The sequence below is a fragment of the Coccidioides immitis genome (assembly GCF_000149335.2).
Source record: "Coccidioides immitis RS genomic scaffold supercont3.2, whole genome shotgun sequence".
NCBI lineage: Eukaryota > Fungi > Ascomycota > Eurotiomycetes > Onygenales > Onygenaceae > Coccidioides > Coccidioides immitis.
Window position 1 is genome coordinate 4,168,421 of NW_004504309.1, and position 24,163 is coordinate 4,192,583.

The following is a 24,163-nucleotide window of genomic DNA, read 5'->3' on the forward strand; positions in this document are numbered from 1 at the left end:
TATTGGCCATTTTGCAGATTCAATTGCAAAGAGGCTATCATTACTCTATATGGAGTACATGGATGTTGCTTCTAACTTTATCTGTCTTGTTTTGAGACTATGGAAGTTGGTCAAAATACCAGAGAAACAAACGACAGACAAGGTATCTTTCTACGACATGGGAAGCCTTGATGTGGTGATTCAATTGTTTGTCTGGTCGCGAAAGCTGTCTCTCCTGATAGTCCGTGCAAAAAGGGGGCTGCGTTTGGGCGTGATTCCTGCCTCGGTTCGCCCGAAGGGAGTGTTACCTCCTGAGTCATGGAATCGCAGGAATGACCAGTACATTTGACATCGGTGTCTCCCTCCATCCCACGTGTATACACGTTGACCTCGGAGGTGATAGGCGGTCTGCCGCGGCCGAACGATCTTTTTCTCTTTGCTTCCCTTTTTTTCATTGGCTCAAAGCCTGCACAGCCAGGAAAGCAGCGATGGGCAATCAGGACGAGTTTCACAGACTGTATGCTCCCGGCAGGCAAGGCGCGAACAAGTTCGAATTCTTACTCTCCCTCCACAAGGGATATCAACCATATCCCTCCAGGATGAACGGGGTTGAGCAATGCCTGTGCAGGTATTCTAAACAGGGTGGAAGTCTTGCCCAGTGGTCGCACCTGTCACTGGGTCGTTGAATTTGAGCATCCCGCTGAAGTGGCCCGGCAAACTTCTCCAATCCCTGAGAGGGCGTACCCAACGTGCGCTGATATCATTTTCCTTTTCTCTTGATCAGCTGTTTCGCAATGTGCGACACTGAAAATGGCAAAAGCCGGGGGAGAGGGATTCCAGATCTGTGGCCGCCATAACGGCCGGGCAGGTATTTAGCCCGTGGGAGATTGGCCGGGTGCTGTCATCCCCTTTTGTTTTTTTGTTTTTTTTTTTTGTAAAAAAAAATAACTCTAAATAATTCAATTGTTAAACGGGATCAAATTTTCTTTCCTTTTTTTTCTTTTCTTTTTTCTAGTGCCGGGGGGATCTCTTGTACGACCATGGTGTGACTTGATATGCACCGTTTTTGAGGGGCATGGCCCTATTGGCAAATCGTCGTATCACCATGGAGCTTGCCAGCTTCGAAGCTTGTGAAGAATTACATACAAGCTCAGCACCGCTGGTTAGATGGCAAGGCAAAGCCCTCCAACTCCCCGCTACCTGTGTGATGGAGCTGTTTCCGTATTCTAACCCTTCACTACGGAGTACGTGATCTTGTTCTGGACCTGTTGGTTGACATCAAAACCCGCATCGCGCTCACACGGCGGTGTCTCGCTCGAAACGTATTCCAAGGGGGATATATTCGCAGAATGTCGTTTGAAGCAGTCCTTTTTTTTTCTTTCCCGGTGGGAAATGGCCCCAAAAGGTTCGCTGCAGGCTTTTCTCCTGGGGTTCATCCGCGAAGCTGCCTCATGACACGTGTCAGTGGAGGGCTTGCCCGGCGAAGCACAATGGGCTGTATGGCAGTCCTCCCTTGTAGGGCAGACGTCCTGTGTCGGAGGAAAGGTAGTCGGCGTGCGTGTCGCGTGGAATCTCCGCTGGCAGTGCCAGATGCTCCATTTCTTATAGCCACGAGCATCTCATGACACATTCTCCCACCGACTCGCGACCGACTTGCGAATGTCGGTATCACAGAAGGCCATTTCAGGAAGATGACAAAACAAAAGCACACAACCTGGCGTTTTTCTGCCCGTGGAAGCTTCTACAGCGTTGGGTCTCCCAGATCGCACTCTCAGTAGTAGCAAAGGCCATGCAATTTAGGAGACAGACTTGTGGGGGTGTCTTCGAGGAAATGGTTCAGAGTGTCACGAAGAAGCCTCGCTGCAGAAAGCTTTGTGGGATTGTTTCGTCTCCACGGGCTTACCTTATCATCGTTTGGAAGCTTGAGGAGACCGGGGAGCCTGTAGCGAGTTACACGAGCGCTCTGGAACGGCGTACAAAAAGATCCCGGCGAGCTGGACGAGTGCGTCCTTTCCTGCCACAGGGGAAGCGATTCCGAGGCAGCCGAGTAACACGTCCGATATATCCGAAGCTCGAGCATGAGTTATATATCTTAAGCCTAGCCTATTATAGTGAGCAAACTTCTAGCCGAGGCGTTTTGCTCCCTCGAGTGACAGGATACATCCAATAAGCCCTCCCTGTCGTCTGTTGGGTACCTCGCATATGTGTAGCTGTCACGATTGGCATGCCCGCGATGACGTCTCGAGTTACCCCAGAGGCCTATGCGAGGTGTCAACGTGTCTAAACATGTACTCCAGAACATACCTGGTTTACATCGGGAAGAAGCATAATTCGTCATTTATTTTATTTTATTTTTTTTCTTTTGGGGCGCTGTACACACCCTCTCCCTGGGCGTTCTCTTGAACCAGCGGGATAACCCCTAAGTAGCTACCGACAGCCGTGGACGAGGGAAATTTTCCATCGTCCCGGGAGGCCGTGCCCTTGGAAAAGTGATATTTTTGGAGTATTTCTTTTCCCACTTTTACCCAAGCCGTGGCGGAATTCGAGCCGCTCGGGCTGACCAGCGAAGCCTTCGCGGGTTGGAACCGTCTCGGCATGCAAGAGTCGGCGAGTGAGTTGTGTCTCTGGCCCGTTTTGGTCTCTCCCTCCCTCTGTTCCCCCCCAATTTTTATCGGGGAACCACTCCATATGCATTATCATCAAATCAACAAGCGGAGATAAATGCACTGCACTCACGTTATGTGACTCGGCATTCTTTTCCAGCGTCGGAGCTGTAAGATCGGTTCCTGTCGAAGCGCTAGATTGGCGCTATTTAGCTACCTACATAATTTCATACGTAGCTGGTGCGTGTGGATTGGGAGCTTCCCCTGATGGCTAAGGTAGCGGGCTGGGTTGACATCCAGGGCGTATTCGGAGCAGCACGATGTCTTTGGGCGTGATAGACGCGAGGCATCCAGACGCAATAGGTCAAAAAGGAAGGGGGCCTTCCTTTGGCTCGAAGCAAGGACAGCAGAGTAGCTAAATTCATTCGTTTGTAGATATTATACATCGCCAAAAGGCCAAATGCATCGTAGCTGTGACCGTAACCATTGCTGTACAGTTTAACTCTTCAAGGGCCAGTATAGGGAATTGTTTATCCTTCAAAGACTCTTATAGACCACAATCAGAAAAGAACAAAAAGGAAGCAAAACAACACCAAACAGAAAAAGTAGGTCTATCCTGTTCAATTCTCCATCCCAATGCAAGACGCCGAATGCAAAAGTGAGAAAGCCAACCACATGACGAAATGAAGAAGATATTGTGTAAAGACGTACATGCTTTTGGTAGAAATGCATAGTGTATGTATTAGAAGATGTGACGTATTAAAGAAAAGAGCATCATGACGGATGTTCACGAAGAAAAATAGAAAATAAAGGAAAACTGTCGTTCGTGAAAGGAGATATACATACTTCCAGGGACCAAACGAGCCTCGGCCAATAGCTCAAAGCTTTCCCAGCCGCTATGAGCAAGGAAAAGCTGGGCACTTATTTGCTACTGCCTCCATTAAACGATCTATCAATAGCAGCGCCCGCTTGATGTGGTAATGGCTGCGTGGGATGTAAAATAGGAGGCCGTGGGAGCGGGCTATCACTCGGACCTGACGAACGTGCCAAGTTTTGAGCCGAAAATTCCATTTCCCTCCGCCTTCGATCCTCCTGTTCAGGAGTCATGCTCTTAACCGGGGCTGGAATGGGAGCATCTGGAGATGATCGGCCCATCAGCTTAGGGCTGGGGTGTAATTTCTGCACGGGAGGGAGAATAGCTGTATGTCCTATGTTGGGGGAGAAGGCCAGGGGCGCGCGAGGAGGTGACTGCTTCGTTGGGCTGAGACCTGACATGGCGACGGGCTGAGAATAATTAGGGGGAGGTGTGTGAGCAAAGGAAGCACGAGGCGTAGCAGAGAAAGAAGCAGAAGGGGTTTGGTTAACGTATGGGGAGCTAGCAACATGATGCGCTTGGTTATGGTTAAAAGGGGTGCTGGGAATGGCGCCGTCCGGGGCTGCTGGCGGAGGAAAACCGGCCAACGGCCCAACATCACGATTCCCTTGCGTTGGAGACATAGATGGGCGATTCTGTATGGGGGAGCGGTAATTGCTATGGGCTGAGTAGGAGGAAGAGGGACGCTGAGAGTTGAAAGAGGTAGTTGTTGAGTGGGGTTGAGATGGGGTGGCGTAATGTTGGATGAATTTGAGCTGTGGTTCGGGTTGTTGCCCGGCAGAAACTTGCTGAGCTGGGAACCCTGGATGGGGTTGAGCTGTAATGGGAGGGAGGCGTTGCGGTTGGATAGGCTGATAAATCGTCCCATTTTGCACTGGGCGTGGTGAAGGATGTGCTCCTGGAACCCCGTTCGGGATCATCTGAGTGGGAGAGAAATATGTTCCCTGGGGCTGCGAGATTGCGAGACGATTTACATCGGGATGCATTTCGGGAGCACCTGGAGGCTGCGACGCAGGGGCCTGAGCGGAGGGAGTGGGACGCGGTTTCTTGGGCTTCTTGACGGGAGACTCATCAGGCTGGCGATTCCGTTTTTCATCGTTGGCCTTGGTAGTCTCAGCGGATGGTGGCGACGCGGATGCCAGAATGCGGAACTTCAGGGGCGGGAGTTTCGGTCGTTTAGCGTCTTCAATACGTTGTTGACAATCCGCGCAGATGAAATGGAAGTCATCTTTCTCTGCCTCTTCCTTCGGGATGCGGAGACACTGGCTATGCTGCCACACGTTGCACTTTTCACAGGCGACGCTATGAGTGCCATCATCCAAGTTCTCTCCATGCACTCCACAGACAGAGCAGTCAAAAAACCATGACTCTTCACCCTGCAGAGCCTCGAGATCTTGTTTGCCTTTCTCCATCATGGCCTTAAGCTGTCGTTCTGAAAGCCTAGCCTCTCCACTCTCTAGCTTCTTCGCTTGCTCTTCCATTTTAGCAAGATGCTCTTCGTGCAATCTCCTCTTCTCCTCGCGATCCTTGAGTCGTTGCTCTCGTGTCATGAGACGATAGATACGCTCTTTCTCAATTTTCTCCCTCAACTCTTGTTGCTTCTTCTCAGCGATACGCTCAGCCTCGTGTTTCTTTGCCTCCTCGGCAGCAAGAAGCTCTTGGCGTTCCTTTTCCTGCTTGTTTGCAATTCTACTAGATCTCTTCGCCGTCGCGAGTTTTTGAAGATTTATTAGTTCTTTCTCCCTGCGCTGAATCTTCTTCTGCTGCGCCTCTTCAGCCTTCTCTATTACTGGGATGACATCGTTCACAATACGATCACGAAGAATTTGCTCGTTTGGATCCTTGGACTTTCGAAGCTTTTCGATAAATGCGTTGTATTCAGCAAGCGTGATAGCAATGCACTCCCACTTGTAGCCTTTGGATGGATCTTCGGCGGCGTCGCCGTTCGCTTGACCATCCTCCTCGCTCTTCACTTCATCTTCAGCGACCTTCCTGCGTTTGGCAGCTCGCGCAGCTGCCCTCCCTTTTTTGGAGTTTGCTTTGGGCTTGGCAGGTCTGGGTGGCGGAATAGGAGGCTCAGTACGGCGATACAATCTGTTATCATCGAGAAGGTAGTAGAGTCGCTCATCGCGATCATAGCCCAATTCTTCAATGCGCTGCCAAGCGATATAAAATTAGTGAACATATTCATATAGAAGGTAGCCAAAAAAAAAAGGGGGAGGGACCTCACCCATTGAGTCTGCTCCGTTTCCTTTTGTTCCGGCATCTTTTCGCGGAATTTCTCCGGGTTCCATAGCGTCCAGGTAGCCAGCTGCTGCAGGATGCGTATCTTTTCGAACATATCGAACTCGTGGAACTTCTTCGGCTGTTCTTCATCGCCGAATGGGTTTCGTCCGGGTGCCTTTGCGTTATACTGGCGGCGGGTGTATTCTTCGAAATTTTCTCGACTGTAAGGGCAGTGCAAGGACAGCGGTTAGGCAAGGATGAAAGGAACGAAAGTAGATATGGAATGAACGTACTTTAATCCGCGGTGCGACGAGACAAACTTGAGTAGCGACAAGCCGATTTCGAGCAACTTCTCCGAGTGTCCAGGTTTTAGGCACTCGGTCTCCAAATCCTATCCAGATATCATAAAACAATATTAGAACCAAGCTCATTATAAAGCGTTATCGCGAGAGAAAGGAAAAGTCGAGGGTCTCAAGAAGAGAAAAAGAAAAGGAAAAACGCCAGCGGAAATGAAAGATAAAATGGAAACAAAACGCGACTTTGAAGGCTAGAAGCCAAAGGGGAGCGGGAAAAAAAAAAAGGAAAAAGAAAAAGAAAAAGAAAAAGAAAAAGAAAAAGAGAAAAACCCGTACCTCGATGTCGAAATCGTCGTCTATCTTCATGGACTTGCCGAACAAGAAGATGTACTCGACGAGATTGGCAAACTCCCACATGTTGCGCAGCCGATGCAGGAGCCCCCCATGTTCGTGAGAAACGCCGGAATCCACAGCGGAGACCGAGTGCTCCTCCGTTTCCTCCCTGGCACGCTTGCGCGAAACCATGGTGGAAGGGCGGACGAGGTGCGGAGGGAACACGGGATTGAGTTACGGGCGATCAGACGCGCGTGTTTGATGGATGAGGAACTTTGGAGGGGACTGGGGGGGGAAGTAAGAAAAGAAGGTATGGCGGCAGGGGAGGAAATTTGTGTTTGTCTTGAGGGTTGCAGAGGGAGCGGCGGGAGAAGACACGGTGCAATGGAGAGGCGGAGACAGGCACGGCGTTGAGCAGTTCTTGCGAAGGTCGTGGTGCAGCACCAGCGGCGGTGGTCGTGAGCGAAGCGCAAGCAGGCAATTTTCACGATGTCACCGCCGGGCAAGGCGACCAGCGCCAAGACCGCGCTTGCCCTTTTCTGGAACTCGCGTTTTGCCAAGATGCGCCATGCCGGATGTGGCTAGATAAGCGAGCAAACGCGTGGTAATACGGACCGAGAGATAATCCGGTAATTGGAGCAAACCAAACAAACAGGTATCATATGCAACTATTTCGATCAAAGAAATCATCTATCTACACAACGCATCGAGAAAATTACCGCTTCAGAGCAAAAAGAGGCAGCATATGGCATCAAGCATGCAAGTTCTAGCGTCGCAGCTCTAATTTGCTCTATACCGGGTATATCCAACAAACCGACTTGCTGTGAATTACCTTACTGACCTGTGGGGAGAAAAAAAAAAAAAGGCGTCGAGTAAAGGTTATGTTCGTGGTGCGGCATTGAGTGAGGCGTTGTCAATCTACTTTCGAGACTCAAGAGCATGTTGGATGGCTGTTTTTATCACACGTATGTTAGTAATCCCGATGCTCGCGGTCGGTTTGGTTGAGGAAGGACTAGGCTCACCATCACATGAATTCTTCGCATCGCCAAACAACATCCTTGTTCCGGGCATGTAGAACATGGGGTTCGGTACATCGGCTAATTAACCGGTCAGAAAGATCAGGATCTCCAAATATTTCTCCTTCTGGGGCTGGCAAACGGGCTGACATACCATAACCACTGGACATTCCACGCTTCATAACAATGACCTCCTTACTCTTCCACACGTGGAGCACGGGCATGCCGGCAATAGCGGAGCCTGGCTCAAGCGCAATCGGATTCACAGTGTCATTGGCACCGATGACCAGGGTAACGTCGGTTTCGCCGAAATCATCGTTGATCTCATCCATCTCCAAAACGACTACGCATCACAGGTTAGCTTACCGACTTTACAAAATGAAGGGTGGTGGGCGGTAAGTTTAAGCACATACTATCATACGGAACGGCTGCCTCCGCGAGAAGGACGTTGCACTGTCCAGGCATTCTTCCGGCAACAGGGTGAATGGCGAACCGCACTTTGACGCCTTTGGCTCGGAGCATTCGCGTAATTTCAGAAATCGCATATTGAGCCTTGGCGACAGCCATACCGTATCCGACAACCTAGTATTCCCTTAGTAAAGAAGATTTGCCCGGGAGAAAAATAAAAAAAAAGGAACATAGGAACATACAATAATGACACTCTCTGCATTTAGGAGAGCATCAGCGGTGTCGTCGACCGAAGTCTTTGTGATTTGCCCTTCAATCTTGTGTTCGGCTTGCGTTGGCGCAGAGATGCCACCGAACAAGACGTTGGTCAATGACCGGTTCATGGCAACACACTAGAATCGAATTAGCTACACGGGCTAAACTAGACTCTACCAAAGATCAAGATAGACCTACCATAATATACGACAGAATGGAACCGCTGACTCCAATCAATGAGCCAACAGTGGTAAGCAACGGGTTATCCAACATGAAACCTTCTGCAACAAGAGCAAAACCAGAGTACGCGTTGAGGACAGTGATTACGACAGCTGTTTGAGCAGTGATTTGTTAGCGACTGGGCATCAAGCGTAGAAAAGAACATGGAAACTCGTACGCATGTCAGCGCCACCGATAGCAGCAGTGGTGGTATATCCCTTCAAGAAACTCAGAACTGTGCTTGTGCCCAAGCATGCAGCAGCGATGGCGGGTGAACCAGGAGCCATAGTCACGAACGCGCCCATAAGCGCCATGTTACTACCGAGTAGTGAGGAATTAACCAAGTGTCGCCCAGGGAGGTTCAGCGGCCTGGATGCCATTTTCCCCGCAAGCTTAAGGAACGCGACGATTGAACCGGTGAAAGTGACACCACCTGCAATACAAATTAGAAATAGAACCGCCAAGTTTGAAAATCATATACCACGACCCACCAATGAGGACACCTAGATAGGCGGTAACAAGGTGCAGAGTAGAGATCGATCCAATATCCGCGAGGACGCTACCAATGCTGGTCAAGACAGCAGCCAGACCAACAACAGAGTGCAAAGCAGCAACCATCTGGGGGAGCTCAGTTGGCGTAATGCGACGGCCGATGATTGCACCTATACCCGCGTTAGCTTTCAATTCAGGGCCGTACGTTGAACTTAGCTCCTGCTCACCGAGGATACTACCAATACCAGCGACGCCAACGAACTGGGCGAGAACTTCGACGGGGAAACCAACGGCGGCCAAAGACGCCAGGATACCGGAACTAACACCTAAGATACCGAGCATGTTTCCTTGTCGTGCAGTTGCCTGGGAGGCAAGCCCAGAGATGGAACTGATGCAGAGAATGCTGCTCACGAGGTAGCCTGCCTGCACAAGGCCTGCCATTCCAGTGCTTACGGCGGCAATGTATCCTCCACCGAAGAGAAGACCGGGGATAGCATATAACCAAGGATACTCTGGGGGATCAGTGGGACCTGCAAAAGTGTTAGAGAGCTACAATATTAAGAGAGGGAAGCATAACCGACGTTTGAACATATCAAGCATGCGCTTGGTGATCACAAATCCACCGGATACGTTGACGAAAGCGAGAAGGACAGACAGAGCCCCGAGGGCCTGAGGAATGGTGCCAGGAAGATATCCACCACCCATGATGAACAAGCCTCCAACACCGACCATACCTAAGAAAGAAGCATGTTAGAAAATGATAGGAAGAGCTTGATTCACCTGTTGGATATCTCACCGGAGATCGCATTGGTCACACTCATCAGGGGAGAGTGCAAAGCAGGAGTCACACCCCAGACAACTCGATATCCGATTAGACCTGCGAGACCGGCAGTAAATACATTACTCATGAACAATGGGCCTGTAAATTTCCCGAGCGCGAGAGCTGATCCCATTCCCGCTGTCACGGTCGCCACCTCGCGGGATACCTTTTGGAACGGCGTCAGGGCAAGCTCAGCGGACTCCTTGGACACCTCTGTGCTTGCAGCCTTTGGCTGCGGCGTTGGAGGAGGTGCAGGTCGCGGTGCTGGCGGGAGAATTTCGCCGCCGTGCGTGACGATTGAGCCGCGTACGACTTCATCTGTAGGGTCGACACCGAAGTGCTTCTCTTCAGGGTTCATTGAGAGTAAGAACTTGGTAATGTTATTCGAGTACAAAGTAGAGGATTGCGTGGGAAGCCGGGACGGAAGGTCAGTGTAACCTGTATACATGTCAGTACTCCTCAAGTCCCAGGGTCTGAATGGCCGTTACGGACCGATAATAGTAACGCCATTTCGAGTCACCAACTGTCCCGGAACGGTCAACGTGCAATTTCCTCCAGCTTCAGCCGCCAGATCGACGATAACGGAGCCTGGTTTCATCGCGGCGACCATCTAAATTCTGTGTCAGCCTGGTCCAATCGAAAATCTGGACCAAGTTTCCGTACCTCATCAGTGATCAGCTTAGGAGCGGGTTTCCCGGGGATCAGAGCCGTGGTGACAATGATGTCAACTTCACGAGCTTGCTCGAGGAACAGTTTCATTTCGGCCTCGATGAATTCTTTGGACATTTCTTTTGCATATCCACCAGCTCCGGAGCCATCTTCTTGGATATCAACTTCGATAAATTCAGCTCCAAGAGATTGAACTTGCTCTCTCACCGCGGAGCGAGTGTCAAAACCGCGTACGATTGCACCCATCCGACGCGCCTAGCAAGGTTAAGTATGGTATACCCTCACTATCACACCAGGGTGGGAGGGAGCTTACGGCAGAGATTGCACTAAGACCTGCGACACCAGCACCAATGACCAGGACTTTGCCCGGAGGGATCTAAAAAGCGAATTAGTAGACATTGTAGAGATGCAAAATACGGGAAAGCATCCTCGAACCTTTCTGTAAAGCGTTTAAACGATTAGCTTGAGCTTCTAGATAAAGAAAATTTCCCCGAGGAGCTGTGAACACTTACCCAGCTGCAGTCACTTGACCGGGTAAAAACCTGCCGAAGTGATTTGACGCCTCTAAGATGGCCTTGTAGCCCGCAATATTTGCCATAGAACTGTACAACACCCATTCTCATAAGCATCTATTATATCCCCCTGGATACGTAAAACATTCACTAGGTTTCACCACACACCTCAACACGTCAAACACCTGAGCACGAGAAATGCGAGGAATCATATCCATCGCGAACGACGTCACCCGCCGAGCGGCCAACGCCTCCACGACACTCTTACTCTGCGCCGGATACAGGAGTGAAAGTAGCGTTGAACCTTCGCGCATCTGGTGCACCTCGCTGATATCTCCTTCGATCCTAGGACCGCGGACCTTGAGTAGGATGTCGCTGTCCGCCCATAGCTCATCGCGCCCAACCACGGTCGCACCCGCACTCTGATACGCTTCATCTGGGAACTTGGCCTCGGAGCCGGAACCGCGTTCGACGAGCACGCGACTGAAGCCTTTCTTGAGGAGGAGGGCTGTATTCTGAGGCGTGAGAGCCACACGGCGTTCGTTGAGGTAGGTTTCGAGGGGAACGCCGACCGTGAGGGCTGAGTACGGGACGGAGGTGATGAGATTGGAAGGGGTAGTTTTTAGTTTATCGTCTCGTCTCTGTGCAGTGCAGGAGAATGTGCGAGACTGGAAAGCTACGGTGGGCAAAAAAAATAGAGACGTCGTTAGAAAGATGTGATCGCCCCAGAAAAACAAAAACAAAAGAAAAAAAAAAGGCGAGCTGCCAGCCTTTAAGATATTGAAGGGTTCGTACCTGAAAGAGCGAGCACCAGACGCCTCTGGAACCCCGCACGGGTACCAGTTCGACACGGGCGCAGGGTGTTGATAGGCCTCATTGTTGCGGACATTGTTGGGATTGTTGTCCAGCCGCAGAGGTCTCGGTCAACGAAACAAAACAGAGGGACCGGCTACCATCTGCCAGGTGTCTGTAGCAATCGGGTGTGCAAGACGCACGGCTGTAGAAGTCCGCCGCTCTGATATAGAGAGAGAGAGAGAGAGCGTGAAGTGCAAGCGGAAGTATACGAAGTATAGGTGATTGGTTGCATGTATAGTTTTATCACTCGACAGTTGAAGGGCAGGACGGCAGATGGCCGAGCTTCAGGAACGAGGGGTCGAATGTCACCAAGCCCTGGTCCTGTCAACAATGCATGGACAGTCTGGCGATGAAGAAGCGAGAGCCTGATGGATGGCGATAGTAAGGTCGATGAGAGCGGAGAGGTGCTTGTACTTTGGGTACTCGAGCTAGGGTCGTATCTCGGGCGTGCGGGGGTGGCCAAGGGACGTAGCACGCGTGACTGGGGGATTTCGCCTGGCCCTGTTTGCTTGAGCTTGTGCTGCCGTAACAGCAGCCCCGATGGTACCTTTTTTCTCCCTGCTCCGGTTTGAGAAATCGGAAGCAGATATCTGCAGATTCTGCGTTGACGCCGACGAACAGCTGCCACAGATGACTCCTGCGTGAAAACTCAAAAAAAAAGGTATTAGTGAGTTCTGATCTGAGTTTACTGGCTGCGGGGACCGGTGTGGTTGTGGCTCTGTTCCAGGGCCCCCTGGACCAACCGTTTCTTGCTTGGACCTGGCGGGATCTAAACGGCGGGACTCCGATGGCGCTTGAGCATCGCAGGTTTCCGAGCTATGGGACTTCTTGTCCGCCGATTACGGAATCCTCACTGGCTGCTTGTTTGCACCATCCTGGACGATTGTTTGCAGGGGCCGTTCCCTCACTTGCCCACTGCTCGTCCAAGAGTGGTTATGCCAGGATTTGTGGAAACCAATCATCAGAATTTTGGCCATGCAAACTAAAAAAAAGAGGTCCTGGACGTCCAGATCCAGCTCGAAGCCAACAACCGACCAGTCAGCGAATGGAGTGTATCCTGAGGATCAAAGCTTTTTAACGAGATCATGCTGTCATTTCTCTCGACAAATCCATCAACAAAGCATTGGGTTTCACGAGGAACTACGTAACTAGGTATCTGTAAGGCCAATTGGCCGCTCCAACACACTACCGGGCGAATAGAGCGCCGTCTTGGACACGAATCATATCAGCTTGCTCCTTCTGCTCTACTGGGTGTGTTTTGTCCAAATCTTCCTCGCCTGTTGCTTGAGGTATGGGGAGAGTTCAATTGGCACCAAGAGTTGACCTCGATAAGCCTTGATAGCAACATGCTACGGGAGGGTCCTTTCAGCTTGAAAAAAAAGGGCATCCACTACATATCCGTCAAGCAAGAACTTCCTTCTCCCTTGCTTGAGCCAGCTTCTTTCAGGCCCGTTGCTCCCGGGGTCCCCACGCGAGTTACGAGATGTCGTCAATGTTCGGGTCCGTGGAATTGATGCTTGTGGGCGAGGAACCAAGCTGTTGCAATAGAAGCACATACGTTGGTTGGGGTCGTTGAGGTGGCGTATCCTCTCTCCTTCGTCCATTGAAGCGTCATATTTAACTCCAGCGCACACAGCATACACTTTCTCACTGTACTGCACGAAAACATAGCCGTTGCACCTCTAGTTCTCGACTTGGGGCAAAATTATGCATGAGGAGTATGTTATGGAAATACTGATTTCAATTCATATTTCCTGCTTCGATCTGAATTTCGCGGTATCCTTGTATGAGTGGACGGTGTGAATTTACCACTGTGCATCATTGTCGCCATTGCTGAAGTGAGCAAGCTGCGGAGATCGAATCTCTCTTATCTTCGAGCCGATCGCCAACGAGCAGCTGTAAACTGCAAGGGATACGGAGTACCTAAAGACATGTGCGTCAGCTGGGCGTTGCAGGTTTCGCATTGCCTCCACCCGCTCATCAAATGGCGTATGTAATCCGGGAGAGTTATTTGACCTGCACCCGGTCGCATCTCGATGGCTGTGATATGATATGAGGCTTGGATATGGAGGAGCTGTGATCGCGATGTCATCTGTTCATCTCGGGTTCGCAAACTCTTGATCAATGACAATAGGGCGCGGGGACGAAGCACCGTTTTTGTATCCTAGAAAGGAAATCTGACGCCCGGGCAGCGGACTGAATGAACCCTGGCAGCGACTCCGTATTTAGGCTGACCTGCCAGACGAAGCCCCAGACCGCAGCTGAAGCAGCGCGACGAGGAAATCAGCCTGTGGGCCCCCGTGGCTGAATCCGCGATGTCGGAGGACGAATTGCGACTCCGGAGGCGCAATGGGAGGATCCGCTTCCGCACCCAATTTAAGCTCGCGAACATGTGAACTCAACCTCCCATCAAGCTTCAACCTTGGGAGGCCACTTCCTTTGACCTTTTCGAATATTCGATGGGTGTTCAGATGGTCGCTGAAATTGTGTGAAACCGGGACGGTTGAAATGAGGCCTCCAATTGAGTTGAGCAGACTTCTTTTTTATAGGCGGAGGGCACGGGGCTGGATGACTTCATTAGGAACGAGCTGAAGAGTGCGGCTCGGTTTCCAAGGGACGCGTCCGTCGCAGCGAGCCGGGAGAACGAGCCAGAGCAGCGGGTACCTGGGCGAGACATGAGCGCGCAGCCGAGCTCCAGGCCAGTGCCATGTACCAGAAAGGTCCCGCGCAGTTACCAGAAGCGGCTTAGGGCCAGCTACGTTCGGAGCGTCGGGGTAACACATTGGCCAATCAGCAGCGTCAATGGGGGTGTGAGTCACAGCAGCGGGTCCACCCCGTTGGCGCTATACCTGATCCGGGATAGCTACGAGGTCGGAGTGCCGAATCAGGAAAAGCGTGAGGGTATTTTCAGCCCCACGACCCGCCGCACTGCAATTCGCCCAGCCGAAGAGCTTAGGTAATGCACAGCCGGCAGCGGCCTCATATTAACTGCCTGGCAGCCTCCTTTTCCCCCCGCCGCCCGTCTTTTCTCTGCCTCTTCTCTTTTTTTTTTTTTTTTCAACCCACACTCACAATCTTTCCCACACAGTATTCACACAAACCATCTACAATCACTCTACATTTAAAAAAAAAAGGTCAATCAGAAGGGATAGTCCATCATGACGGCCTTCTAAGCTTCTTCGCTTTTTGCCTTCTCTCTTTTCCAAGGAAAGAGACAACACCGTAACCATACTCTCCTCAACCACTCCGGTCTACCCCCAGTTTCACACTTCTTCAGAGCTTCCTCGTGAAGGACCTCTGAACTTAGGCAACGCTCTGCGCAGCTCGAGTTCCCAGACTCCAACTCCAACCATCACGTTCGACTTTACGTCGTTCACCACGGATAACCAACAGTCAACATGGCCTCAACCCCCATCATCCCAGCAGCCTCCGGCTCCCTCGAATCCCCTGCACGTTCCTCACAACGACTTCGTGCTCTTCCCCGCGCCGTCTCGCATACGCGACTGGAACTCTCCCCAAGCGAATCCCCCTAGACCTGCCGTCCCGCTGAACCCTGCTTCGGCACGCAATTTTCGTCGTCACTCTTTCCTCGCCCAGCAACATCAGCACGAGCTGCAGGCTCGTTCGTCCAGCTCGCCCGTTGCTCAAGACCCGAGAGTGGCAAGCATCATCGGTCAGTCCCAGGGGCTCTGTGTCCCGTCAACTTGGTCTCCTCCTCGTCCACGCGTGAATATCTCGCCTCAGCAGCGCCGAAACGCTCTGTTGCTGGCCCGCGGCGCTTCACCGCATTCCGTTCGTCCTCCAGTTCCCCTCTTTCCCGGTACGGGAAGCAGTACACCACAGCATCCACAGACACAACATCATCGTCGAGCGATGTCTACGTCTAATCTCCCGCTCGGTATGGTGTCTCTCTCTGCATCTGCCGTGCGTCTTGTGGCTAACCAGCGTCCAGATATCGGAACCCTCCTGGATCTCTCGACGGACCAGTTCGTCGAGGACCTGGGCTCTTCTTCCCACAGTTCCTTGTTAGATCAAGATCAGCTCGATCAGCTTATCAACTTCAATTCTGTCGCAGAACAGATGCCCGCCCAGACCGTGTCTCCAAAGGACTTGATGATGGACTCGTCCGCCCCACCGTCAACCTCCTTCACCGACATGAGCACTCCCTCGTTTGAGTCCCCCGGTTACTTCAGCCATGATACCTCGCCGCTCATTGCTACTGATTCGGACCTTGGCCCCGGCCATGAAGAGTGGGAGTCGTTGTTCCCGGTTGAATCCGCGATGCTTCCAAAGTTCGATGAGAAGGTGCCTCTCTGCTCACCAAAAGCACCAAGCGCGCTCATCACACCTATGACCCGCACTGCATCCTCTCCCGGAGCATCTCCCCGCAACAGCCGGTCTTCAACTCGCCCTTCCTCCATCTCTGGAGTCAAGCCACGCAATCGAGACAAGCCTCTTCCGCCAATCGTTTATGATACCAGCGATCCTGTTGCCGCCAAGCGTGCAAGGAACACTGAAGCTGCTCGCAAATCTCGCGCCCGTAAGGTCGAACTCCAGGAGCAAATGGAGCGTCGCATCGCTGAATTGGAGAAGGCCTTGGAGGATAGCCGTCAACGCGAGGCGTACTGGAAGTCTCTCGCGGAGACTCAACAGTAAAAATGGTCTTGCTCTCTGCTGTGATTCTTTTTTTTGCGACTTGGATTGATCTTGTACTGTTTTGTTTATGTGATACTGTGTGGGCCTGTGATGATGGGCGGTTCGAGCCATGCCTTGATCGTCCAACCGCATCGACGATGATCCGTTGTTTGAACGGTAGTCATGCGCGATCGTTATAAAAGTTGGTTTTTCGGAGGATTTTTCTGGTGTCATTATTATCTCCGTCCTCTCGTGTTCAAGAAACTTATTGTGTGTGTTTTTCTTCGGCATGCACTCCTGTGCCGCTGTGCGTTCCATCTTCATTTGCTCCGTCTGTTCCATTTTTATATTTCGGCCGGTTCTGACGTCTCCTCGACCCTGTTTGGCAGGATTGACTCGTGGCCTTAATGTGACATGTTCCTCCTACCACTTTTCACAATAACAATATTTACCAATCTATTTATTGTGTGTTTGAGATGCAACTCGTAAGTGAAAAGTGGAGCGATTCCATTCTGTCGCTGAAGGCCTCGTCCCTTAATTCGTTTACCGGCTTGTATCACCAGCTCTTTGATCTCGGTTCGTGTTGAACATATAAGTTAGGAGAGATGCTCTCCATCTTTGGTTTACCAGTAGGTAGCCAAGACGGGGTACGGGCAAGAAGGTGGAGTGATATGGATTTTGACGGTCATTCACTCGTATTATTGTTTTCCCTTCTTTCTTTTGGGGCGAGACCGTTCCATCCCTGCCGCATCGATGTATCGCATTGCCAAAAAAAAAAAAAAAAAAAAAAAAGAGTAACCCGGCCACTCCGTTCCGGACAGTGATCAGGTGCCCTTCTCCCATCCCCCACAAGACTTTCCCGCCGGCAAATTCATGAATGCCGTTTTGCAATCCCCCCTGTTACACGCCTAACACCCGGAAGGCGGGAAAAAAAGAGAATAAACCTAAGAAACTAATTATCATACACACACTCCCTACAAACATGCTTTAAGAAATTAGAAAAAAAAAAGGAGCTGGTGCTATTATGTCCTAGCTAACTATGGAGTTTTTACATATTGATTATTCAGATACATGCGAAAAAAGTTTTTTTGTTTAAAAAAAAAAAAAAAAAAAAAAAAAAAAAAAAAAAAAACAAAAGGATATCAATTCCACCCTCCCCCCTCTTTCTTATTTTCTCCGCCGCACGTACGATCAAGACTCTCATTTTCTGTACTTGTGCTCTGCCAAAGGGAATAAACGGACGGTGAGCAAGCACACTAGGGCCGTTCTTCCTATCAGATGCTGCACAAGGAAGACTCGGGGCGAGGATCGAACCTGCGCACCGGCCTGTGAGGCAAACAGTTCAGAAGGTAGAGCAGGGGGGCAATAGAATGTGCAAAAAAAACAAAAAAGGATGGATTAGAGAAGCAAAAGTATGTATGTGGAGATCTAAAAGAGCACAGAGAAACCCGATCAGCTTCCGTCATCCATTCCATTGAGAAAGCGGATGGTTGGAAGCCCAAAAGCCCAAAGCCCCATCTTCTCAACTCGGTAACGAGGGAAAAAGAAGGGGGGGAAAAAAAAGGAAAAGGAGGATACCACCCATCATATCACCCACTGAAATGAACCAAATATTGCTTTTTTGTCCAAAAAAGATTGAAAAGCCGCACCGCACATCAGGGAAGCATTGCAGATCAGAGAGAACAAAAGCGAAATAAAGAACCCCCACAAACTTGAAACTAAGATGGTCTCGCTAATCCCACACATCAATAAGAGAAAATATGCTGTTTGTGATATCAACCATAGGGGCAACTTGCGAGGAAACATTGAAGACATGAGTTTTGAAACAGCAGGGCTTAAAAACTCCCAGAAGACCATATATCGCCACACACCTATTCCCTGATCCCATCCCCATAATCCCCACACGCCAGTGCCCATGAGCGAAAGATAAAAACAACATCAAAAATAACAATGCAAAAGCAACTTGGTAATAAGCAGCTAATGAAAACACCATTGAACGCGATTGAAACGAAAGGGGGTATGTATCAGACGGACAAAATCCGCCCACACATGTAGAAAAGGCGAGGGAAAAAAAAAAAACAGGCAAAATCTGGTGCATGGTATATGGCAAGAAGGCTTCCTTATCTCTTTCCCCGCAACTCTCAAATGCTCAAAGAAAATTAAATCACACCAAAGTAAAGCGAGGGGGAAAAGAAAAGCAGCAGCAGCAGCGTTTCTTCCTTTTTTTTCTTTCCTGTTTGTCACCATATCTATAAAAATGACAGGATCCTTTTTATATTGCCGATTATTTTCTTTCTTTTTTCTTTCACAATGATAATTGTGAATATCGAGGGCCTTCTGCGCTACATGGTAGGACCGGCAGACGTGTCGACAACGTTATCGGAGAGGTTGATGAGAAGCTGAGCAAGGCATCGTTTCGTGGCAGCATCGTCACGGAGAACAGAGGAGAATGTAGCATCACGAAGTGGCTCCGGCAGACATTGACGAAGGGCTTCTCTCGCCCGGTTGTTGTCGCTAAGTCTAGTCATCATCACAGTAAGCGGATAGGTCTCTCAAAGCTAATTACCATTGGAGAACTTACCGAAGGAAACAGCGCACGACGTGCTTGAGCAATCTAACTGTCTGTTGCTCAACAAGCTGAGTGACCATGTTGCTCAGGACGGAGCCGACAGCATAGAAACGTTCGTACGTGGCACAGATGTAGGCGAGACCGATATCGTCGAGCAATATTTTTTGAACGATAAAGATGGCCACGGTCTTGCTCAGCTCAGATCCGGTTTCCATGATCCGTAGACAGAGGGGGATGATTTCAGTTGTAAGAAGGAAGTTGATGACATCCGACGAATCATTTTTCACCAGAGCACCGATCACACCCAGGGATGTGAGGCGAAGGTATTCAAAAGGGCGGGACTTTGAGGTGGTGTTGAGAAACGGGTAGAGGAAGAGTGGAATATGAGCTACGGAAAAAGATCCATTGGTTAAGAGCCCCACAACAACAGACACAATGGGTGTAGCAGGTGTTTCTTTTTGGGATCTCACCATTCAGAAAAAGAGTCCGCGTTTCATTGTGAGAGGCGACACACTGCAAGAGAGCAAGGGCGTTGCAGACTCGGTTTGACGCAGCGGCAGTCAACTGGGAAGGATTCAGCAACGGGTAGACGGAGATTATCTCCTGCAGCAACGATGTCATAACACCTGCGTTCAGTTAGTACCTTAAAGAACGTAACTGCGACAATGAAACGAAGTGGACGAGGGACATTGACATACCGAATGAATGCCATATGATCAAGGCCAACTCGGGGACCTGCTCTCTCTTCTTGCTCAGCTCCATGAGTGCAGTCTCCCTCCGGCTCGGGTCCAGCAGCTCAGCAACCCACACGAGAACCTTGCGATTCTCCTCGCTGATCATGCTGTCCATGTTTGCAGCAGCTCCGAGGGCGGTGCTATCGGGACCGCCCTGAGCGGATTGGGGATTGTTCGCAGAGGTGGCACCGCTCAGCGCAAGGCGATTGTAGTGTGGGTGCTGCTGCTGCTGTTGTTGCTGCTGCTGTTGTTGTTGCTGTTGTTGCTGAGCTACAGCTGCGGCCACCTGTTGAGCCTGTGCCTGTGCGGCATGCTGAGCCGCAAGGGAGTGATGCTGCTGCTGCTGTTGGAAGTGCGACTGGTGCTGTTGGTGTTGCTGGTGCTGGAGCCAGGTGGAATCAGCCTGGGGGTACTGGTGCTGATGGGAGAAGAGGTGTTGAGTCTGAGCCTGGAGCATGATGGGAAGTATGAAGAGTGGACGTCCCTCGCTTCTCTTTTCTAGGCCTTTCTGGAGGATTTCACTCTGGGGTAGAGGCCCCGAGTGGTGTTTGTCTGGAAGAAGAGCGGCGATTCAGCGGGATCGTGTGGCGCGAGAGGCATGTAGATAAGCAGGGTGTCTACGAGAGAATGGTTCAAGTAGAGTGAGGGGGGAAAAGAGAAAAAAAAGAGAGAGAAAGAGAGAGCAGAGGAAGAGAGAGAGAGAGAGATCAAAGAGGGCGAGCGAGCTGGTTGTGGCTCGAGACGCCGGAGTGGGAGGGTGCTGACTCAGCGGACCGACGGCTTTTCACTTCGTTGGTTGAACGAGTCAAGTTTCGCGATCACAGCGAAGATCGCCCAGAAGCCAGCACGGAGCACTGCTTCAAAAGCAATCCCCTCCGAGCCATGTTGCACTCAGACCGAACCGGATCGCCAACCCCCCGCCGAGAGGTTCGCGGCGCCAGGGGCAACCACTGGCGGACGATGCGCCCAGCCCTCAGCAAATCAGCTCGGAGCAGGCAGCTCTACAGCTTCGGCTGCAGTCCGGAGGTGTCCGATTGGCGAATGCGTAGGGCTTGAGCAGTTTTGTTACGATCCATCTCACTCACAACCAGCATCAGCGCTTGATCGAACCAACGTCATTATGTTCGTATAACTACTACTATGTATGTACAGGAATGCAGCCTTTAATTACCAGCGAGATCCATCAAGCGTAACATCATACATCCATTGAAATCCATCATGCGATGGCCCTGAAGCCTCCTTGCGACTTTCTGGTGCCAATATGTCCATCGTCTAATATCCTTTATAGCACATTCAATCCGCCCACAGGCTGTCATCGTCAACTCGACGTAAAATAATGGCTGCTGGCCAGATCTAACACCACATAACTCCCAGAAGATACTTGGAAAGCGAAACAAAAACGTCCATGCGCAAATCCCAGAGCCAATCCACATTATCCCAGGTCGGATCATTACTGTCGTTAGAGAAAAGGGTTTCGTTTTTTGAAAGAACGGGGGAGAGGGGAACAAAGCAAAAAAAAAAAAAAAAGGGGGGGGGAAATCTTGGAAGTAGTTCGGTGAGGCGTTGATCGAGACACTGTTTTGTCCAGTAGCGGTGGTGTAACTCGCCTCAATGCGATCCATGTCTTCTGGAGCCACGGTCACTCGGGTATCCTCGATGGCTGCGTGGCGGATGGTGACCGCTGCGTGGTGGACGGCCGCTAGAGGGGCTACTCGAGCTGCTCTCGGACGACGACGCGGTGTAGTACGAATAATAACTCTTCTCAGACCTTTCCGCTCTCTGTCTCCTTAAGCCCAAGCACAATGCAATCGCTCCAGCGAGGAATCCAATGCTCAACCACTTAGCCCATCCAGACTTCCCGTGCTCCGACGGTGGCTGTCCTCCGTGCCAGCCTCCATGCCCGCCGCCGCTCTCAGAAGCCGAATACATGTAAGACGAGGAGTAGACGGTTGACGGTGGATGTGGACGCCCACCACCGAACACGCCGCGGATGCGACTGGCGATGCTTCCGACGCAGAAACAGAGGCAGAGCAGCAGCAGCACAAACGCCCCCGCAAGAGACCCGATCACGATACCTGCGATCGCCCCGCCGCTGAGCCCGCCGCTGCCGTGGGTGATTCCGCCGATCAAGGTGCTCCCGTCGGTGCTGATGGCTGGGATAAAGCCAACGGTCGTGGTTGGTGCCTTTGTGGCCGTCACGGTCGCGTCGCTGGTCGGTCTCGTTGGCGGGCTAGCCGAAGGAAATGGGGAACTGCCTCCTTCGACACAGACGCCCTTTGCATTGCATGTTTCTGCGGCAGTGCAGCAGGTATCCCCGCACGGAGTCTCACCCAGGGAAATTCTGCATTGCGTGTCTCCGGGCGAGGTCGGGGAGGCGGCGCGACTGCCTGTCGAGGTGACCACCACGAGATCTGTCCGAGTGTATATCGTCGTGAAGTACTCCCACTCGCCCTTGGAAGCGGATCTGCATGCAGCTTGGCCGTCGGAATTCGTGTAGCATTCTTCGGACTGCTGACAGCACACCTGGCCGTAGAAACCACAAGGATTGGGGCAGTCGCGGTGTATGAGGATATTGGGACTGGGCGACTGGGTAGGGAATGGCGAAGCATATGTCGGTAGAGGTGTGGCCGCAAGGAGCGCAACGACGGAGAGGGCCGTCGACCGGTGGGTTGCTCGTCGCATCCTGGAGCAGGGGCTTCGGATATGATGTATATATGTATGTATATAGCGCGTGCTGGTGTGCAGTTTAGACAGCGAACGGTAATTGAGACCAAGGAACAACAGAAAAATAGCCGTTAATCATGAATGACGTGACCAACACCTGGTGCAATCGGAGTTGGCCGCAGAGTGTTATGATCTGAGCTCCTGACCTCCGTTGCCAGGGAGGATGATGGGCTGGGAGAGAATGTCAACAACACAGCAGTCTCGGCCGGTCCGACGAGGAGAGCTATTCGAAATCCGGGAACACAGACGAATGTAAAGAGGCAAAAGAGGAGATAGAAAGAAAGGCAAAGGTACGGAGTAAAAGGGAGAGAAAAAAAAAGATTTCGTGTTTGTGAACCAGAAAAGGCTGGGTATTTCACGTCACCACAGCTCGGTGGGCGGGAAGTCTCCCAGCCACCCGCTCCATCAATGCCCAACCACCGACTTTCTCGGCCAGGGCGATCGCAAGCGATGCGGTTTGCTGATGAAACAGCGATGAGTAAAAATAGCGAGAGGACAACCACGCAGGATCGCGATGGTGCTCGAGAAAACGGTCCCGGGCGGCATCAACTCTATCAAGTGCGATGATGGATTATGTTGGCGATGCGGGGGATCAACACGCCCGCGAACGACCACGCAACTGGCCAACGTTGGCTTGCTCGAGATTTTCCCTGGCAGACAAACCCCTGGAGATGCGCCAGGCCTCACCGGTTCTGCTTGATCGCCCATGAGAATACGGAGTATGGACCAATCGACAAGTTTGGTGAAGTTGGAGGATACCTCGATTAATACAGGCATATACTCCATGCTTCTGAGCCGGTTATCCTTCGTCTTGCGATCCTCTCTTCGGCCATTGGCGATGTTGCAATGAAGAACGCACTCTGGTTTTGGAAAGCAACGGGCACAGGCCCATTCTCTTCTCCCTGAAAGCTTCGATCATCGCCGCCAAACCCGATACTTAAGAGGCGCTTAACTGAGACACATTTCTCGAGACTGTCCACTAAATGGCAGGATGGCAAAAAACACACTTTGCCGAACCAGCTTATACACAACCTTTGTCTTGGCTCTCCTACCAACGAAAAGAAAGTTCATGACGGACAAGAGGTTGAGATTGTTCATTTTCCGGATTGTGAAATGCTGACAGATTATCTATATATATGATACAGTCAAAAACTGTAAAAAAAAATTCCGACCAAGGCAACTCCTCCATCCCCAGCATTCTTATTGCTGACTCGTCGTATGGAAACACACTGAGCTGAACATGAACGGGATGGCGATAGAGAAAAATAAGATCTGAAAGCGGAGGGGGGGGGAAAAAAAGGAAAAAGAAAAAGAAAAAATATAGAAAAAGGCACGACCCGAATGCGATGACGATTTGAGAGTAATCGCTCTCGGTGCCCAGCTCTATTATGTGGTCCAGGATATCTCCGTGACGAACGTTGACTTCGGGACATCATCAGGCGGTGCTCGCTCCTGACTAAGGCGCCTAAAACTGTAGGGGTGAAGGGGACACGGCCACATTTCGGCCCTCGCATGATATGGGAATCTAAAACCATCCCACGGGTTCTCAGGCTCGTCGTAAGTGAGCTTTATTCCGAAGCGGCTTATCTCCCGTTGCAGGTTATTGAGCATCACCCAGGGATACAGATAATACCGGTCTCCAGGACACATATAAATCTTATTGTCAAACTGCACCTTTATTTCCTGCAAGGCCGGGCGTTGCATATAGCTGTGCTCCGCGAATTCGTAGAGCCATTGCACGTCCGGCTTTCCGAGGTCCGCGCTTGTGTTGGCAAACGTATCTCCGTAGAAGTACTCCAGGACCAGGCGGCGCAGCTTTGGACATACAATCATATCGGCCGTGTCCCTGAAATCTCCACAACCGCCGGTGAGCATATGCCCCGGAATTTGGAGTGTTTCCAAGTTCGGAAAGTTGAACGTGGCCATGTTCCATGCCCCGCGTGG

The 24,163-nt window shown here is 51.1% G+C and overlaps 9 protein-coding genes across 9 annotated transcripts; 3 read left to right on the forward strand and 6 right to left on the reverse strand.

Annotated features, from left to right (window-relative positions):
* Positions 1–58: 58 nt before the first annotated feature.
* Positions 59–328, forward strand: CIMG_07046 (uncharacterized protein; the record flags this gene model as incomplete). The annotated part of the gene is made up of 1 exon (XM_001243149.2): positions 59–328. The coding sequence occupies one exon, from the start codon at positions 59–61 to the stop codon at positions 326–328; it is 270 nt and encodes an 89-aa protein (XP_001243150.2).
* A 1,083-nt stretch (positions 329–1,411) lies between these two features.
* On the reverse strand, positions 1,412–2,307 carry CIMG_07047 (uncharacterized protein; the record flags this gene model as incomplete). Its single annotated transcript, XM_001243150.2, has 5 exons — positions 1,412–1,720; positions 1,883–1,919; positions 1,957–2,050; positions 2,175–2,238; positions 2,284–2,307. 5 exons carry the CDS (start codon positions 2,305–2,307, stop codon positions 1,412–1,414), a joined length of 528 nt encoding a protein of 175 aa, XP_001243151.2.
* Positions 2,308–2,985: 678 nt separating this feature from the next.
* CIMG_07048 (PHD finger domain-containing protein) lies at positions 2,986–6,752 on the reverse strand. The gene is made up of 4 exons (XM_001243151.2): positions 6,315–6,752; positions 5,976–6,073; positions 5,687–5,903; positions 2,986–5,612 (listed from the first exon to the last, which is right to left on the reverse strand). Exons 1-4 carry the CDS (start codon positions 6,501–6,503, stop codon positions 3,504–3,506), a joined length of 2,613 nt encoding a protein of 870 aa, XP_001243152.1. The 5' UTR covers positions 6,504–6,752; the 3' UTR covers positions 2,986–3,503.
* Positions 6,753–6,939: 187 nt separating this feature from the next.
* Positions 6,940–12,124, reverse strand: CIMG_07049 (NAD(P)(+) transhydrogenase (AB-specific), alpha subunit). The gene is made up of 18 exons (XM_001243152.2): positions 11,498–12,124; positions 10,871–11,378; positions 10,703–10,792; positions 10,626–10,629; positions 10,504–10,566; positions 10,185–10,445; positions 10,014–10,131; positions 9,498–9,959; positions 9,283–9,435; positions 8,929–9,231; positions 8,701–8,871; positions 8,388–8,642; positions 8,189–8,322; positions 7,978–8,127; positions 7,741–7,909; positions 7,482–7,670; positions 7,334–7,408; positions 6,940–7,261 (listed from the first exon to the last, which is right to left on the reverse strand). The coding sequence occupies exons 1-18, from the start codon at positions 11,589–11,591 to the stop codon at positions 7,230–7,232; spliced, it is 3,231 nt and encodes a 1,076-aa protein (XP_001243153.2). The 5' UTR covers positions 11,592–12,124; the 3' UTR covers positions 6,940–7,229.
* A 1,892-nt stretch (positions 12,125–14,016) lies between these two features.
* CIMG_13100 (uncharacterized protein) lies at positions 14,017–14,517 on the forward strand (the record flags this gene model as incomplete). Its single annotated transcript, XM_004445379.1, has 2 exons — positions 14,017–14,043; positions 14,107–14,517. 2 exons carry the CDS (start codon positions 14,017–14,019, stop codon positions 14,515–14,517), a joined length of 438 nt encoding a protein of 145 aa, XP_004445436.1.
* Positions 14,518–14,615: 98 nt separating this feature from the next.
* Positions 14,616–16,672, forward strand: CIMG_11881 (cross-pathway control protein A). Its single transcript, XM_012358724.1, has 2 exons — positions 14,616–15,455; positions 15,510–16,672. The coding sequence occupies exons 1-2, from the start codon at positions 15,431–15,433 to the stop codon at positions 16,211–16,213; spliced, it is 729 nt and encodes a 242-aa protein (XP_012214147.1). The 5' UTR covers positions 14,616–15,430; the 3' UTR covers positions 16,214–16,672.
* Positions 16,673–17,590: 918 nt separating this feature from the next.
* Positions 17,591–20,137, reverse strand: CIMG_07053 (cell differentiation protein rcd1). The gene is made up of 4 exons (XM_001243156.2): positions 19,460–20,137; positions 19,232–19,387; positions 18,774–19,149; positions 17,591–18,712 (listed from the first exon to the last, which is right to left on the reverse strand). Exons 1-4 carry the CDS (start codon positions 19,950–19,952, stop codon positions 18,535–18,537), a joined length of 1,203 nt encoding a protein of 400 aa, XP_001243157.1. The 5' UTR covers positions 19,953–20,137; the 3' UTR covers positions 17,591–18,534.
* Positions 20,138–20,593: 456 nt separating this feature from the next.
* Positions 20,594–22,177, reverse strand: CIMG_07054 (uncharacterized protein; the record flags this gene model as incomplete). The annotated part of the gene is made up of 1 exon (XM_001243157.2): positions 20,594–22,177. The coding sequence occupies one exon, from the start codon at positions 22,175–22,177 to the stop codon at positions 21,104–21,106; it is 1,074 nt and encodes a 357-aa protein (XP_001243158.1). The 3' UTR covers positions 20,594–21,103.
* Positions 22,178–22,624: 447 nt separating this feature from the next.
* On the reverse strand, positions 22,625–23,317 carry CIMG_07055 (uncharacterized protein; the record flags this gene model as incomplete). Its single annotated transcript, XM_001243158.2, has 2 exons — positions 22,625–23,121; positions 23,227–23,317. 2 exons carry the CDS (start codon positions 23,315–23,317, stop codon positions 22,625–22,627), a joined length of 588 nt encoding a protein of 195 aa, XP_001243159.2.
* Positions 23,318–24,163: the final 846 nt, after the last annotated feature.

Coding starts and splice junctions, on each gene's coding strand:
- CIMG_07053 (XM_001243156.2), bottom strand. CDS start 19,952: ATGCTCCAGGCTCAGACTCAACACCTCTTCTCCCATCAGCACCAGTAC. Junction 19,388..19,459: donor GATCATATGGCATTCATTCG/GTATGTCAATGT, acceptor AACTGAACGCAG/GTGTTATGACATCGTTGCTG. Junction 18,713..18,773: donor GTCGTGCGCTGTTTCCTTCG/GTAAGTTCTCCA, acceptor GATGATGACTAG/ACTTAGCGACAACAACCGGG.
- CIMG_11881 (XM_012358724.1), top strand. CDS start 15,431: ATGTCTACGTCTAATCTCCCGCTCG. Junction 15,456..15,509: donor TACGTCTAATCTCCCGCTCG/GTATGGTGTCTC, acceptor ACCAGCGTCCAG/ATATCGGAACCCTCCTGGAT.
- CIMG_07048 (XM_001243151.2), bottom strand. CDS start 6,503: ATGGTTTCGCGCAAGCGTGCCAGGGAGGAAACGGAGGAGCACTCGGTC. Junction 6,074..6,314: donor ACGACGATTTCGACATCGAG/GTACGGGTTTTT, acceptor ATATCTGGATAG/GATTTGGAGACCGAGTGCCT. Junction 5,613..5,686: donor AAACGGAGCAGACTCAATGG/GTGAGGTCCCTC, acceptor ATCGCTTGGCAG/CGCATTGAAGAATTGGGCTA.
- CIMG_07049 (XM_001243152.2), bottom strand. CDS start 11,591: ATGTCCGCAACAATGAGGCCTATCAACACCCTGCGCCCGTGTCGAACT. Junction 9,232..9,282: donor CATGCTTGATATGTTCAAAC/GTCGGTTATGCT, acceptor ACACTTTTGCAG/GTCCCACTGATCCCCCAGAG. Junction 7,409..7,481: donor TGGAATGTCCAGTGGTTATG/GTATGTCAGCCC, acceptor CCGGTTAATTAG/CCGATGTACCGAACCCCATG.